The sequence below is a fragment of the Nansenia antarctica genome, assembly GCF_963989245.1.
Source record: "Nansenia antarctica genome assembly, chromosome: 20".
Taxonomy (NCBI): Eukaryota; Metazoa; Chordata; class Actinopteri; order Argentiniformes; family Microstomatidae; genus Nansenia; species Nansenia antarctica.
The window spans coordinates 5,500,075-5,515,205 of record NC_137693.1 but is presented as its reverse complement, the minus strand read 5'-3'; the positions used below and the strand labels follow the sequence as shown (position 1 = coordinate 5,515,205).

General features: G+C 46.3%; 1 protein-coding gene across 1 annotated transcript in view; it reads left to right on the top strand.

The window, feature by feature from the left end:
- nrxn2a (neurexin 2a) overlaps positions 1–15,131 on the top strand; it is a gene marked incomplete at both ends in the record, with an annotated part of 162,800 nt that overhangs the window by 59,842 nt on the left and 87,827 nt on the right. The window contains 2 exons of the mRNA XM_080549562.1: positions 691–864; positions 1,342–1,461. Of these exons, the coding sequence (XP_080405688.1) occupies positions 691–864; positions 1,342–1,461 (294 nt within the window). The remainder of the gene's footprint in view (positions 1–690; positions 865–1,341; positions 1,462–15,131) is intronic.

The following is a 15,131-nucleotide window of genomic DNA, read 5'->3' as shown; positions in this document are numbered from 1 at the left end:
AGATTCCAAATGCCTGTGAAGCAGTTTCATAAACTCTTTTGAGTTTGAGCAGAATATCTTTGAGCACCAAATGTTTTGGAATCCTTCTGCCGATTAATATTCCCATGTCTCTTCCTCTCAGCCAATAAACATCACAGCGGAGTGATCCTGCATCTGTGTCTGAGAGTCTCAACACAAACTGTACACTATGTAAATGGCTTTGCTCGCAACTTAGATATAATCTGTATCGTCAGCCATACCGGGAATGTTAACCACGGCTGGGAGTGTTAGTATTCAAAGTAAACAGTCTTCTGAGAGAGACATAAATCTAACCAACCCGCGACAGATCGTCATTACTTTACATGATTTAGAGTCGCGTTCACCTCAGATCTGACGTAACCCGTGTCACCAAATGGCTTTTAAGAAGTTGTTGACTGCGAAAGCACTCTGTCTGATTTGAATGTTAACGAGCGAGTTATTTGAGGTCAATGACAACAGAGCAATTACAAACAAGTGTTGGTGTGTTAGAGCCGTGGTTTATTCATGACGGCTGAAGCTGACTGATTACCTTCACCTCAGTGCTATTGTGTCTTAGCAAACCTCACTTTGGGGGTAATCTGTTCTCCGCTGAGTGTGATCGTTCTTCTACTCTGTGATGAAGGTTCTGCTACACTTCATTAATACTTGATGTTTTTTTTTTTCTTTTTCCAGGAGAGCTGTACGTCGGCGGGGTGGGGAAGAGCATGTACAGCGTCCTGCCCAAGCTGATCGCGTCCCGGGACGGCTACCAAGGCTGCCTGGCCTCGGTGGACCTGAACGGGAGACTCCCTGACCTGATGGCCGACGCCCTCCACAGGGTGGGGCAGGTGGAGCGTGGCTGTGGAGGTGAGACAGCTGGGGAGGGGGGCAGGGCTGTGGAGGTGAGACAGCTAGGGGCGGGGGGCTAGAGGACAGCGGGGGGGGGGTGTCAGGTGGAGCGTGGCTGTGGAGGTGAGACAGCAAGGGGCAGGGGTGGAGGCCGGGGGGCTAGGGGATGGCAGCGGGGGTCAGGTGGAGTGGGCCTGTGGCAGTGAGACAGCTAGGGGGGCAGTGGTGGTGGCAGTGAGACAGCTAGGGGGGCAGGACTGTGGCAGTGAGACAGATAGTGGGGGGCAGTGGTGGTGGCAGTGAGACAGCTAGGGGGGGGGGGCAGTGCTGTGGCAGTGAGACAGCTAGGGGGGGCAGTGGTGGTGGCAGTGGTGGTGAGGCTAGGAGAATGCCCTCAGTTGGCAACCATTGGTATAGAATATTTTAGCTTAACGTTGGATTGGTGATGATGTTTCCTAAGCGTCCATGACACAGACTGCCCTCCTCCTCCCCCAGGGCCGAGCACCACCTGCACAGAGGAGTCCTGCCATCACCAGGGGGTGTGTCTGCAGCAGTGGGAGGGCTTCTCCTGTGACTGCACCATGACCACGTACGGAGGCCTGTTCTGCAATGACCGTGAGTACAGGGGAGGGGGGTCGGGGGGGGTCACTTGTCTCCTCTGGTAATTTGTTATGACCCGGTCACTGTTCCTAGACACACTTTCACTCGATCAATCACACTTTATTTGTCTAACACATACAACAGCAAGATGCAAAAACAATGTGTTTCACAAGAACAGAATGAAGAAACACTGTACTGCTGCACTAGAGCTTATTCAGGATGCACACAATTGACAGTATGTTTAATCAATACCTCTATCTGATGGACTCAAGTTCCCCCCCCCATGGTGTTTAGTGCTTTTACAAACACCTGACCACAGTGTGGTCTAGTAAATGACCACAAAGACTTGGAAGTGTTTCTATATTTTCTATGAAAAATGACGTGTGTGTTAGTCAATGTCCTACAGCACTTTGCACAAAACAGCTCCTCCTTCTCTTTTCTTTTTTTACATGATTGTTTTCCTGTCATCCTATTTCCATGAATACACTCTGGGCAGCTGCCTAATGAGCCAAATGGAAAAAATAAAATGTTTCTGTTATATAAATACTGGAAAAGAGGTTTCAGCTGTGTGGGTGCGTGCGTGCGTGCGCGCGTGTGCGTGCGTATCTGTGCGTGCGTGTCTGTGTCTGCGTCTGTGTCTTTGCTTTTGCTTTTGCTTCAATTAATTACCGGTAGACAGTCAATGGGAACTAAAAGCTATTTGCTTGCATGCTTTATCTGCGGTAACATGGAGTGCCCTCATCAGATGGCTCTCACAGTAGGGGTGGTACCAGTGTGGTATTTGAACTTCACACTTGATTTCCTTCCCTGTACTGACTAACCATATTTACCATATTTTCAAGCACTTTCTTCCACAAAAGGCCTCTTACTGGTTATAATAGCAAAGAGATTAAGCTTAAGCTGTCTTTCAAGTGGCCTGGAAGAAAATCAGCCTCATTTTGCTCTAGTGATGCTCAGAAATAATGACAACTGAAGATGGTCGCATTATTTTGTGTTGTCTCAGTGTTACTAGCTTATTATCGATACGTACTGGATGACGCGTCGGTTTATGAAGATAGACAGGCCATAGCTCTATGCTCCAGGCTCCATGGGGGGTGACATCTAGATGATGATTTTTAGATAGCAACAAAGGCTGTTAGAGGCTCATTCTTGCTGGGAAGACGATATCGTAGGGGGCATTCAGCTGCTACCGTCAGCCACGACAACAGAACATTTTGACACCCTGTGGAGACATTGGGCCCGATTATGCACTTCATCAATAAGACGAGGCGGTAGATCTAAACTTAAGACGTGGAGGCGTGGTCAAGGCCACTTTGCTATTATGCGTGCTGTAGTGGGCGCTTAAAACCCGGCGCTAAGCAAAGAAATTAGTCATGGGTGTGTTTTGGGCGTCTTCTCAATCAACCCAATCAGCGTGCCAGGTGCCATTCCCTTTAAGAACCGGCTGCGTTGAGTCATTAGCGCTATGCTATTATGGAAGTCCTGAGAAGGAGGTCAGCGCGCTTCTCTGCCTCTCCCTTCTGAAATAAAGCATTTATACTGTGACCGTAATTGACATCTTGCCGTGGAGCCACGTGCGTGTTCATGTGTGCCCACATGCATGCGCAAACCGCGGAGGCGCGCTCGTGTTTCAAAACGTGCATGAAGTCTAAACTTAAGAACTTTTCAAACCACTTCTTAGCGATAGGAGCAAAGTCAGATCGCATAATAGCAGGGGCGCCTAGTGCACTTCATTAACATATGAACACTCCCACAATGAGCAATATATGCACGGGAGTTTTACGTCTTATGTGTGGGCGCCTATCGACACCTGCATAATAGCAGTAGCGCGTATGAAGCGCATAATAAGGGTGGGGGTAGGTCTTAACCTGGCGGTGCGTCTTAATTAACACTTAAGACGGCAAGTTAAGAAGTGCATAATACGGCCCATTATGTTCTATTGAGAAAGTCACACGATTTTAGAGACTGTCAACTCGACAAACGAAGTGAGCTACAAACGGCTGTGACAATGTTTATTGCGAGGTAAACGACTGCTCTCTAAAAGGCAGCGGGAGCGGCAGGCAGGCCGGCGGTCTGTCTCTTCCAGATCTTAAACACTATTATTGGGCCTTCACGCTTCGACCTTTATTAACCTGGCTCCAGTCTGAGGCGTCGGTGTCATGGCTCCAGGGCGCCGGCGGTAGCCTAGACTCAGGATAGAGAGGCCGTTTAGCAATCAGAATGTCACTGGTTGGAATCCGGCCTCAGGAGGGAGCTGCATGTGCCCTTGAGCAAGGCACTTAACCCCTGATTTTCTCCAGGGGCGCCGACTATGGGTGATCCTGTGCCGAGAGTAAAAAATACCAAATTCCACCGATTGACTAACAAGTTGATTTCATGGTAAAGAAAATGGAAAACATTCAAAAAACATTAATTCCACATTATTTAATAATGCCAGAATGTTGATTGGTGGCCATCCCATTCAGTTCTCTCGTTGGAGAGAGAAAGGTGTTCAAACACTAGGGGACATTTATGGAGATGAGGGTTTGCATCCTTTACACTTTACAGGACCCTATGTACATAATCTGATTTACCACGTTCTTCCTTTTTCTTTTATTTACAATTGAGGTCGGCTCTGAAGGCTAGTGGAGTCCCATTGCAAAGTCCTCTTGCGCCACACCCATTGCACACAATTCTTCACAGCACTAGTGGCACAAGTCGCCTAGTTTCCAAACGTTGTTGTTTCATTTCACACAACGCTTACAGACCCCTGACATTAGATACTATATGGAGGGCCGACATCCCGGGTTTGGACCCAGCTTTTGATTGGGATTACGTCTGGGAAGAGTTGGGGGGGGCGTCACTTGTCACTTGTTGTTATTGTTTGTATTGTGTTTGGTTTGTGATACAATAAAAAAATGATCACAAAAAAAGAAAGATTTTAGGACTGAACAGAATGTTTTTACACAAGCAGATTACAGGTAGCCTATTGTGTCACTCTTACAATGTTGTGCTTTATGTGTTTATCTATTGAATAGCGCACAGCTTTGACGGGCAGTAGTTTAGCCTCCTATCATACAGTAAGTGCACCCAGCTTCTATACAACTCTCACCAACAACTTGGGGACATCCAGACTAGGAAACATTTTCATTTGACAAGGCTCATTTTCAAACAGGAAATTGTACTGTCAGGGCAGAACAACAAGCTTCCATGTAAACACATTTTTTCTGGCATTGTGTTTATTTTGATGGACGTCAACAAGCTCTTTGTATTCAACTCATACTTTATATAGAGGAACCAACACCACTACAACCTCAAGATGATAATGATTTCCCCAGAATCCAGTGCCTGCAAAGAGCACACAGTGGCAGCATGTCAATAGCAAGCAAGCTCTTCAAGATCAGCTCTGATATGTCACCTTTTATATCGTAGACAAACCTAAAAATGTTCCTCTCTATTTACGTTGGCCGTATACCTTGCATCAATTAAGATGTTCATTTTGGTGGGTATGACTAATGACTCGCTTTAGGGTCCTCGGCTAATCACCAAAGCCACCCAGATGTTGTGGTGGGATCGTGACACCAGGTTCTTGTTTTGTGTTTTTCATTTCCACAGTGTTGTTGCTCTTCCTGGGAGGCAAACATATGGAGAGGGTGTTATTATTGATTAACCTCTGTAATTAGGGTCGATTATTTGGGAATATTCATTATCAGTCTTAACACCGCCTGTATGTGTGAAAAACGATGAAAGGATGCCAATACACTGTAGGGATGTTTTCTTCTTGTTTAATTTAGCCACACTGAAATGAAAAGAACCCACAAGAAAACTATCTTCTACAGTAGATCAGAGCAACACGATCACGTTTTTGAATACTGATGAGACATCACACTCTCAAGCAGCCGACCAAACCGACTGTATGTGACAGAGAGTTCAACGTTTTCACTGTGCTGCCCTCAGATCCACAGCCTGACAGTCGTCTCTATTGTAGCCGCTCACATTTCTCAGACGCGTGCTGCTCAGGGTCCTTGGTATCGTCTCAACCCTTGTGCTGCAACTATAACACAAAAGAGATCCTACACATCTCTTTCATTTGTGATGCATTCAATACAGACACACACACACACACACACACACACACACACGCACACACACACACACACTCTCTCTCTCTCTCCTCTCTCTCTCTCTGTGTCTCTGTCTCTGTCTCTCTCTCTCTCTCTCTCACTCTCACTCTCACTCTAAAATGTATTTACACTAGACTCTTGGATGAGAACAGAACTTTAAAGTCCTTGTTCGTGGTGTTATTGTAGAATTAGTGCCATCAATCGGTTAAAAATGTTAATCCAGTTAATCACAATAATAAGCTGTGAATCACGATTGATCACACGTTTAAAATATGAGTATTTACTTGGGAGATAAAACCAAAACGCGTGTGGACAAACTGGTTAGAGGAATCTGCGTTTTTCTTTTTTTTACCTTTATTATAACATCTCAGCTTGGTTTTGATGATTTGTGAATGGCAGTAGAACACAAGGCTAGTTTAGGGTTAGGACAGGCTTCCAGGCTACCCTAGGCTGTGGTCACAGTGCCCATGCCTGCCAGGTCCGCCCCCTGTGTGACCCGTTAGTCCCTACAGCTTTGGCTGCTAGTGCAGCTCCGAACGCTTCATTACACAGGTAACAAAGCATGAGCACCTTATAATGTTCTGGAAGGGCTCGGCAGGCTATATTACGGCGTTTAATAAGACACTGACTGTGTTGAGAGACCCAAAGGTCACTGTCAGTGTATATACGCCCTGATGAAGTACCACAGGTAGCTCACATTACAGTAAAACCTTCCCAACAAGATAGCATAAATAGTACAAGACTGCAATTAAACAGTTGTTAGACACAATTTTGTTCCCGAAAAAAAGAACAATCGTCGATTGACAAAAGGCTTATCAGACAAGCAATGAACTGAGCTTAATGAAACATTAGCGGTTACTCATTTAGATTCCAACATGTCAACTGGATGACCAGGAGCGGTAAAACCCCCTGTTACCTGAAGCTTTCATTAGCGTCTTGTTTGACATCAACACCACCGCCTTCCTCCCCTAACCCTGTTAATTATCAGATCCAGTGGACAGTGCTCCGTTGACCTTCTAGAACCTTTCGGGTTACGTGTCACGGGCGGGGGATAATTTGATGCAAGCCGACGATGCCCGGCAGCTCATTAGGGTGCAAACACGCAGGCGGTGTCGGTCTCTGTTTAGCAGATTGGAAAATACACCAGCCGGTCCTGCCAGTATTTCTCAGATAGGAGACGGGCTGTTTGATGATCAGTCATGGGTTCCTATGACTCATTCTGTACACTGTACTGTAGCTTCAGGAGAGGGAATTCAATATTGCAACGAATGTCACGCAAACTAATTGGTGAGAGGTAGGACATTAGGTTCAATTTGGAAACCACTGCAGCAAGAGTGGAGATCACTCATGGGTACGGGAGGAGGAGTGTAGTGTAGCATATTCATCAGCCCTGGTCTCTGGGTTCGTTGCTAACCTGCTTGTTTAGCTTGATGTACTGTACTGTGGTGGAGGATCGGTGGTTTAAATCCCCCAAAAATGTAGCCTTCGCCTTGGGAATTAGGGCGGTCTTTGAGCATCATAGTCCGTTGTCCCCCACATCGAAGGTCTGGTTTCTCTGAGTTTCTCGCACAGCTTCTCTTTCTAAGAACAGCTTTTTATCCGCCTTTTATTCCACGATGCCCCCATTGTATCTAGTGTATGCATTCCGTTAGAAACCAACACCCAAAGTTGTATGAAGTACTAGACCCACCTCAGAAATTACTGAGTTACACAGGCGTGAAATAGAACTGTGCAGAGCTTGACGTGGCGTTTTTTTCAACGTCTCTCTCCACCCTGCTAATCTGTTTTAATTTCAACCGTTTCAACGTGAGGAGAAGCTGCTCAGGGGTACTAGATTACACTGCAGGAGGCCTGGGGATATGTTATTGCCACCATTATTGGGATTGGTTACACCTAAGGAGTCCTTACAAAAAAAAAACCTGGGTCGAGAATAAAATAAAATGTTTTTTCCCTGAACTATTATACTTTGTCAGAGTATGACAGTCTGCAGTCTGCATTGAAATATTTGAGCCAATATATTATATCTATTACAATATACACTGACAATATTTCAGACACTACTCCTCATCGTTCATTTCTTCCCAGCGTCCACCCATTGGCACAGAGAGATAGGGCCCCGGGCTAGCTCACCTATAGGGGGAGTTCATTTCTGTGAAGCAGATGTTTTATTGCCACGAAACAGGCGCACATTGAGTGAGAGCACTCAATGGTAATAAAACACTTTCTCATTGCCTGCCTTTCCCATTTGCTCTTATCTCCCCCCTCAGCAGGGAGGCAGGGGCACTATTACGGTCCCAAGGTTTGAGTATTTCACCCTCACAGATTCCATTAAATGCCTCTTTCATTAAAAACAATTGATTCTGTTTTACTGTAGTAGAACTTATGATGCCTCTCAACATTTTTGCTCAAATCCCCATCCTCCAAGATGACAATTGTGTTATTTTGTATAATTGGATTATGTCAACTGGATTACCAACCTGGTAAAGCAATTTTTTCCCTTTGCAATGGAACAGTATACTTGTATTCAAGTCAAGAAGAAAAACTGTTGTTGGAAATATTGTATGTTAATAGCCTAGTGAGTATACGGTAATGTGTTGTAACAGATACAGTATGTCATGTAGTATGAACCATCAATTTGTCAATTGTACCTGTACGCTTTTCTATGAGTAGTGTCAAGTGAACTATTGGAATAATAATATTTGTGAGTGATTGCTCAGAGAGAAAAAAAAACTAGGACAGAGTTGACAGCCTATTTGAGTTCTCTCTGCTGCTACAGAACAGTGAGTGAAATCTAAAGCATGGAGATCCCCTGAAGAGGCTGTGTTAGAAGCAGTATATGTGTCTAAAGAGGCTGTGTTAGAGGCAGTATATGTGTCTAAAGAGGCTGTGTTAGAGGCAGTATATGTGTCTAAAGAGGCTGTGTTAGAGGCAGTATATGTGTCTAAAGAGGCTGTGTTAGAGGCAGTATATGTGTCTAAAGAGGCTGTGTTAGAAGCAGTATATGTGTCTAAAGAGGCTGTGTTAGAAGCAGTATATGTGTCTAAAGGGGCTGTGTTAGAGGCAGTATATGTGTCTAAAGGGGCTGTATTAGAGGCAGTATATCAGCCTGGAAGGGCCTGGGGGAGGGGCTTGATTTAGGCAGACATGAGCAGATGCAGACCACCCAATCACATAGTGCTGGGTGTGGGGCTATGGCTGGCGAATGCCCATCTGTGTGCCTAATGGTTCTAGAGGTTGGAGAGGTTAGCCGGCCAGTAATCGGAGGTTCAATCCCCACCCCAAGAGGAAGCCGGAGGTGAGCTGGTGACTGGAGGGTTGCTGGCATCTCATCTAAGGTATCCTACCCCCCGCCGTTGTGCCCTTGACCAAGGCACTTAACCCCTAACTGCTCCAGGGGCCTCTGATGGGGGTTGACCCCCCCCTGCCCAGAGCCCAGACTCTCTGTTCTCCCTGGGAGTGTGCATGTGTGCGTGCTATCTCGGTATAATCAAGTATATATTTTCCCTTCTTCCTCTATAGGAGCTGATCTCATGGTTTAGCCAGTTGATATTGTACATATTTATGCTTGTTGGTAATGTGTTTATTTGTTTTTCTCCGTCTAAAGTCAGCGCTCCCCCTCAGTTCAGCTCATTTTCTGTGTCATTTCTCTCTCTCTCTTTTCTTTTCTTTTTTCTGCTCACGGGTTATTGTGAAGACGGTACGACTTTATTGATTCAAGGACAAGTGAGCAGCGAGTATTATGTTTGTCATGATCATGTAACCACTTTTCTTTGCAACGGGAAAGGTAGAGTCGAGTAAGATGTATTTGGGGGCTATTTTCCCTCCCTGGAGTCCCTTCCCTGTGAAAGGTTGACAACAGAACAGTCAGATGGTATCTTCGCCATCATATCTTCTCAGTCGTCCGGGTCTGGCTAGTGGTGAAGGGCGGCATGGGTGATAGTTTAGATCCAGAGCAGGTGAACGACACTGACTGCCGTTAACAGAACATTATGATTAAACATCGGTACAGGGAATATGAGGACACTCTGTTATTCGAGCCCATATGGACCCACCCCCACCTCATGTCCCCATACTCATTCGTCTGTGGCAACGAGAGTGAATGCACTGCTCCTATCTCTCTTCCCCCTGCATGTGTGCTTTGAGAGTGCTATGGATTGCTGAAAGTGTCTTCGAGGCTAGTGACAACCTGTCCAGTTTTCGGGACTGGCACAGCGCACGGGCTGAATACCAAGCAGGCAGAGTCCCCCACCCTCTCTCTCACCATCCCTCTGTGCCCTGTGCTGCTGGGGGGGAACACGATTCATTTGACACTCTGACCACGCAGCAGCTGAGGCCTTGATGAATGTATTTTGTTCTTCTGTGCCTGCCTCTCTCTGGGGATTGGGGCGCTGCTTGGCCCATACTGAAAGAGCTCTGTGAGACGGAGAGAAGGGTTACATTCAGTTTACATCATAGAGGGGCCAGATGCACACTGACAGACAGAGACGCACACTGCACTGTGTATCTCAGTCTCACCGATAGGTTCTCATAACAAGTATGTTTGGCAAATAACAAATGCAGCTGTTACCGCATACGGCACTAGGCTATTACCTTCCATCAGAAATGGCAAATGACTGGTGTTGCTCGAAAAAACAAGAGGATAGCTCGAAAACAGAATCCTAAGTGCACCGCACTGACTATCTTTCGCTATCAGATGATGATGATGATGATGATGATGTTTCCGCCCATTGTTTTTCCCTCCACCTGCGGTTTCATCATAAGTCTTTGCTGTAGTGTTTTGGAGAGGATTGAAAGAGGAGATAAATGGACTTTGGTGTGTGAGGCTGCTGGTGGTAGGAGGTCATGAGATAAGTCGTGAAATGACAGGGAACAGAACCGTGTAGTTCCACACACTTGACAGACACACTAACTCAGCTAGCAGCCGGCTTTACACTCACAGCGCACTTCACACAACCAGGCAATTTTACACTGCAATGAAAAACTATTACTTTGTGTGTTTGTGTGTTTGTGTGTTTGTGTGTGCGTCCATGCATGTCTCTGTGTGTGTGTGTGTGTGTGTTTGTGTGTGTGTGTGTGTGTGCGTGTGTGTGTGTGTGTGTTTGTGTGTGTGTGTGTGTGTGTGCGTGCTTGTGTGTGCTTGTGTGTGCGTCCATGGGTGTCTGTGTGTGTGCGTCCATGCGTGTGTCTGTGTCTGTGTGTGTTTGTGTGTGCGTGTGTGCGTCCATGCATGTCTGTGTGTGTGTGTGTGTGTGTGTGCGTGCTTGTGTGTGCGTCCATGGGTGTCTGTGTGTGTGCGTCCATGCGTGTGTGTGTGTGTGTGTGTGTGTGTGTGCGCGCGCGTGCGTGTTGTGTGTGCGTGTGTGTGTGCACGTGTCAATAGCTTGAAGCCTCCTTCCCGGTGATTGATGGTTGCCTTTGTTCATGCAGTGTCTATCCCAGATGTTGTAATTGCCTTATTACAATTAATTAGCGCACCTCATTAATGGAAGATAGTAAACATTGAGTGGCCATGGAGTGATCAGGTGATAGGGAGCACTCTTGGCTCTCAAGGCTGGCGTAGTCAAGAGCTGAGCATGAATGTAGTGCATTAAATTCCCCTTTAGATCTTTCTGCAGGTATAAATGTTTTCACTGGTTTGAAGAGGTACTGGGCTGAAGAGGCATTAGAGGACCAGAAGTTAGTTGGATGGAAGTGTGTGTGTGTGTGTGTGTGTGTGTGTGTGTGTGTGTGTGTATATGTGCATCAAACCTGAACGCGCGTGTTTGTGTGTGTGTGTGCGTGTGTGTATGTGTATATGTGCATCAATCCTGAATGCGCGTGTTTGTGTGTGTGCGTGTGTGCATGTGCGTACGTGTATATGTGCATCAAACCTGAATGTGTGTGTGTGTGGTGTGTGTGGGTGTTAAGACATACATTGTGTAATTGTTAGTCAGTGAGCTTTTCTCTTTGTTTGCGGTCGATTTCATCAGCGCGTCTCCCTCTCCTCTCCTCTCCTCTCCTCTCCTCTCCTCTCTAAGCAGGGTTCCAGGTGTGCCTCGCCTCGTCCCTCTCCCTCCACCCTCTCACTCAATGACTCTCTTCATCACAGATGTATGGGGATCGGCACGCCCCTCTCATCTCTCTGCTATTGGCACGTAATGCTGGCCCGCTGTGCAGCCAGAGATGCTGGTGTGTCTGAGAAACATCAATAGTGCTCTCCCAAGCGGTGCCGTGGTAGTCACTGCCTGTCTGGTCTCAGTTGTTAGAGATTGTTATTGCTGACAAACCAGGTCTCTTTGTGCTTCAGGAAACTCAACACACATTTTGGTAGGATATAGAACAAAGCAGTCGTTTGTTAACAAAACATTGGAAGTCAGGTGCTGTGCTACACAACGCCATGCAGGAAGACAGCAATAGCGTGGCGTCAATAATGCATGGCGTAAAAAATGTACATACACGTGATGTACTGCACTGTATGTATGATACATGATACGAGACGGTAAAAACTGTAGTATTTTCGAAATTTTTGTGTGTGTTGTTTTTTAATAATAATAATAATAATATCTTGGATTTATATAGCGCCTTTCTCAGACCCGAGGACGCTTGGTTTTAGATCATGCTCAGACAGAGAGAGAGGGAACTCAATCGTCTATGAAATCACTTATCTGTCCTGATCTCTTAAACTGCCCACAGAATGGGTGGCGAGGCGTGCCAGAGAGGCCGGTGTGATCGGAGCAAGGAAAGGAAAGGAAGGAACAGCTCTGGACATATGCTAGTTAAACTAGCCAACATAAGCGCAATATGTGCTTCCTCCCTATGGCCCAGCAGGCCTCCTGCCACCACACCAGACCCCCACAGGCCCCCTGCCATCCCACCAGACTCTCTAGGCCCCCTGCCACCACAGCATTCTGTGCGCAACAACACTTAGACCAGGCTAGGGATGAATACACAGGAGCCTGAGGCCAAATGGACGAGGCTATAGGTTCTCTTAACCCGCATTAAAACAGTGTGGCGTTGGGCACAAGGACAGGACAGACTGTACTGACGTGGCTCACTGATTACCCAGAATCCAATGTGCCGTCATGCATGCTCTGTGGTGTACTTAAGTTGTGGTCGGAACAATCCTAAACATGCCTAAAGCGAGGAGGCTACACTCGGCACTCAAGTTGAGGGGGGATGAGGGAGGATGGCATCCCCCCCCTGAAATAAAAAACTGTCAAAATCATCCCCCTTCTAAAACTGCCATCCCCCCTTTTCATCCCTTATGTCATTTTATCAATGAACGTGGTATTACTGCTATTTCAACATTTAGTTTTGCGCATATTGAGTAAAATACTGTGGGCGAGGGGGCACACACATGCACGAACATGACATTTTTACCAAGTCACTGGCACTGAAGACACTGATGCTGTGGGGATGCTAAAATTGTCCCCATATGATAAAATCCACCATCCCCCCTGATTTTATTTTACAACTTGAGTACTGGCTACACTTATGGCAGCAACTCACAAACCGCAGATTTCGACATGAACTATTTTACCGTCGGTGATATGATGATAGCAAAATGTAGAAAAGGGTTGCAGGAAAAAGCAGGAGGAAAGACTGACAGGTTTTCAACATGGTGAATGAATGGACCATCATAAAAAAAGCTATACCGTAATATGTCTCTCGGGTACAGTACCAGCGTTTTATACCCTAACCTACCATTTAAGTGACTTTGACTTTGCCGTTTATTGAGTGGCATGTCTTACTCCAAGTGCACTTTGTACTGTAAAGGTCTTAACAACCCTCTGAAATACCACCCGGTCCAACACAGCTTGATTAGAGTCAGGCTTGAGCAACCCTTGGTCAGAATGGTCAGAGTTGGGTCAGAACCTGTGCAGGCACACAGCCTGTCAGTCAGGAAGGCTAGGTTTGTCGCTTTTGTTCCTAGGCTGGCTGGCTTGGGGCCACTAGACCAGGGAAGTGTAATCTCTTTGGTGGGGGCCATTATCAGCACTGTGGCAGCCTGGCTACAGAGCAGGTTTCTGCGAGCCACCGCTGTGCTGTGTTAACTGTTTACACAGACGCAGTTCTATGACTCATCGGAAAGATCTGTGTGCCTCGTTCACCGTAGAGACAAAAAGGACCGAACCAGGTTAGGCTGATACAGATGGGCTGCATGGGGCGGAATGCCCGAATGGAAGCAATTTACCATGAGAGGAAGAAGGGTTGTGGACTCATTTACCACTGGTTACAGGGTTGTGGAAAACCCTGTACAGTGGTAAATGAGTCCACAACCCCCCGCCCTCGAATGGTAAATTGCTTTTCTACAACAGCCACCACATAATACAACAAATAAATACACCGTTTTAACATGAAATTCATTTATTTGCAGTCATTTAATCGTTTCAGAATACATATCCTTCCGCCACGGAATATAGTCCCATAAACAAGATCGACGATTGCGTTGTAGGTCAGCACAGGTGTTCTTAATCAGATTGATTGGGAGGCGCATTGATACTGGAAATGCGGTCTGAACTGAAGGTTGTTGGGATATTTACCACTGTTGCTAGCCAATCAGAATCCGGTATCCAAACATGCTGTTGTAGAAGGTATCTGTGAGCATAATCCTCCGATGTCTACCTCCACCTACCAGCCTCCCTTCAGACAGATCCTTTTTTTTCCAGTTTTATCAGCTGACCCAGAGAGTAGATGGTGCTTCATCTACCAGCTCTGCCATAGCAGATCCTCGTTAACTACCTGTTATCCTTGTTATTACCTTGTTATCCTCTATTTCTGTCTGGAATCAGTAGCCTCGCTTGTCCCTGTTCCCTGGGAACTGGGTCCCCCCTGAAACCCATCATTATCCCTGCAAACCGTTCCTGATCCTGTTCTGCAGATACTGTCGCCGTTGCTTTGGGTTTTTTAGTACCGGCTCTGACTGGGACTGTGTGTCTGTTCCCACTAGCTTCCTGTCCAAACATTTGGTGTGTTATCTCGAACAGATGTCATTATTCGGGATGTTAACACATTGTCTTACTGGAGATCTCTGTGACGGCGTCCACTCTGCTGCTGCAGGATGTCTGAGCGTATGACAGTATTGTGACTCACAACCGTGTGTGTGTGTGTGTGTGTGTGTGTGTGTGTGTGTGTGTGTGTCACAATTTGTAGGCCAGTAGTATCATATCATTGGTGTGGAGGCTTCTGTACAGCAGACCAAGTGGAGTCATACATAGTGCCACTACTGGGTGTTGTGAAAATGGCATTGCTTACATTCACCTCTGCCAAGCCAGCCCACTAAATCACTTTAACTGCACAGCTTTTCTCTGAATGGACCCATAACAACATAATAAGCCACCAGCTTTCTGCTACTGCAGCACAATTTAGGAAGTGAAAGCCACTCTCCTAGTCAGTCCAATCGGGATTCAGCACGGTATTTATTTGTATTGCATCTGTGTCTACCACAGAACGGCTAGGGTAAATGCAGCGTTTCTTATAGTAGATCTTCCCAATCAATACGTGTTTCTGTTGTCTTGGCCATCGCACCTACCTACCTAATTACCTATGGTAATAACAGCATTACTACAGTAGGTATAGATCAAATGAATGCAGTAATGTGTA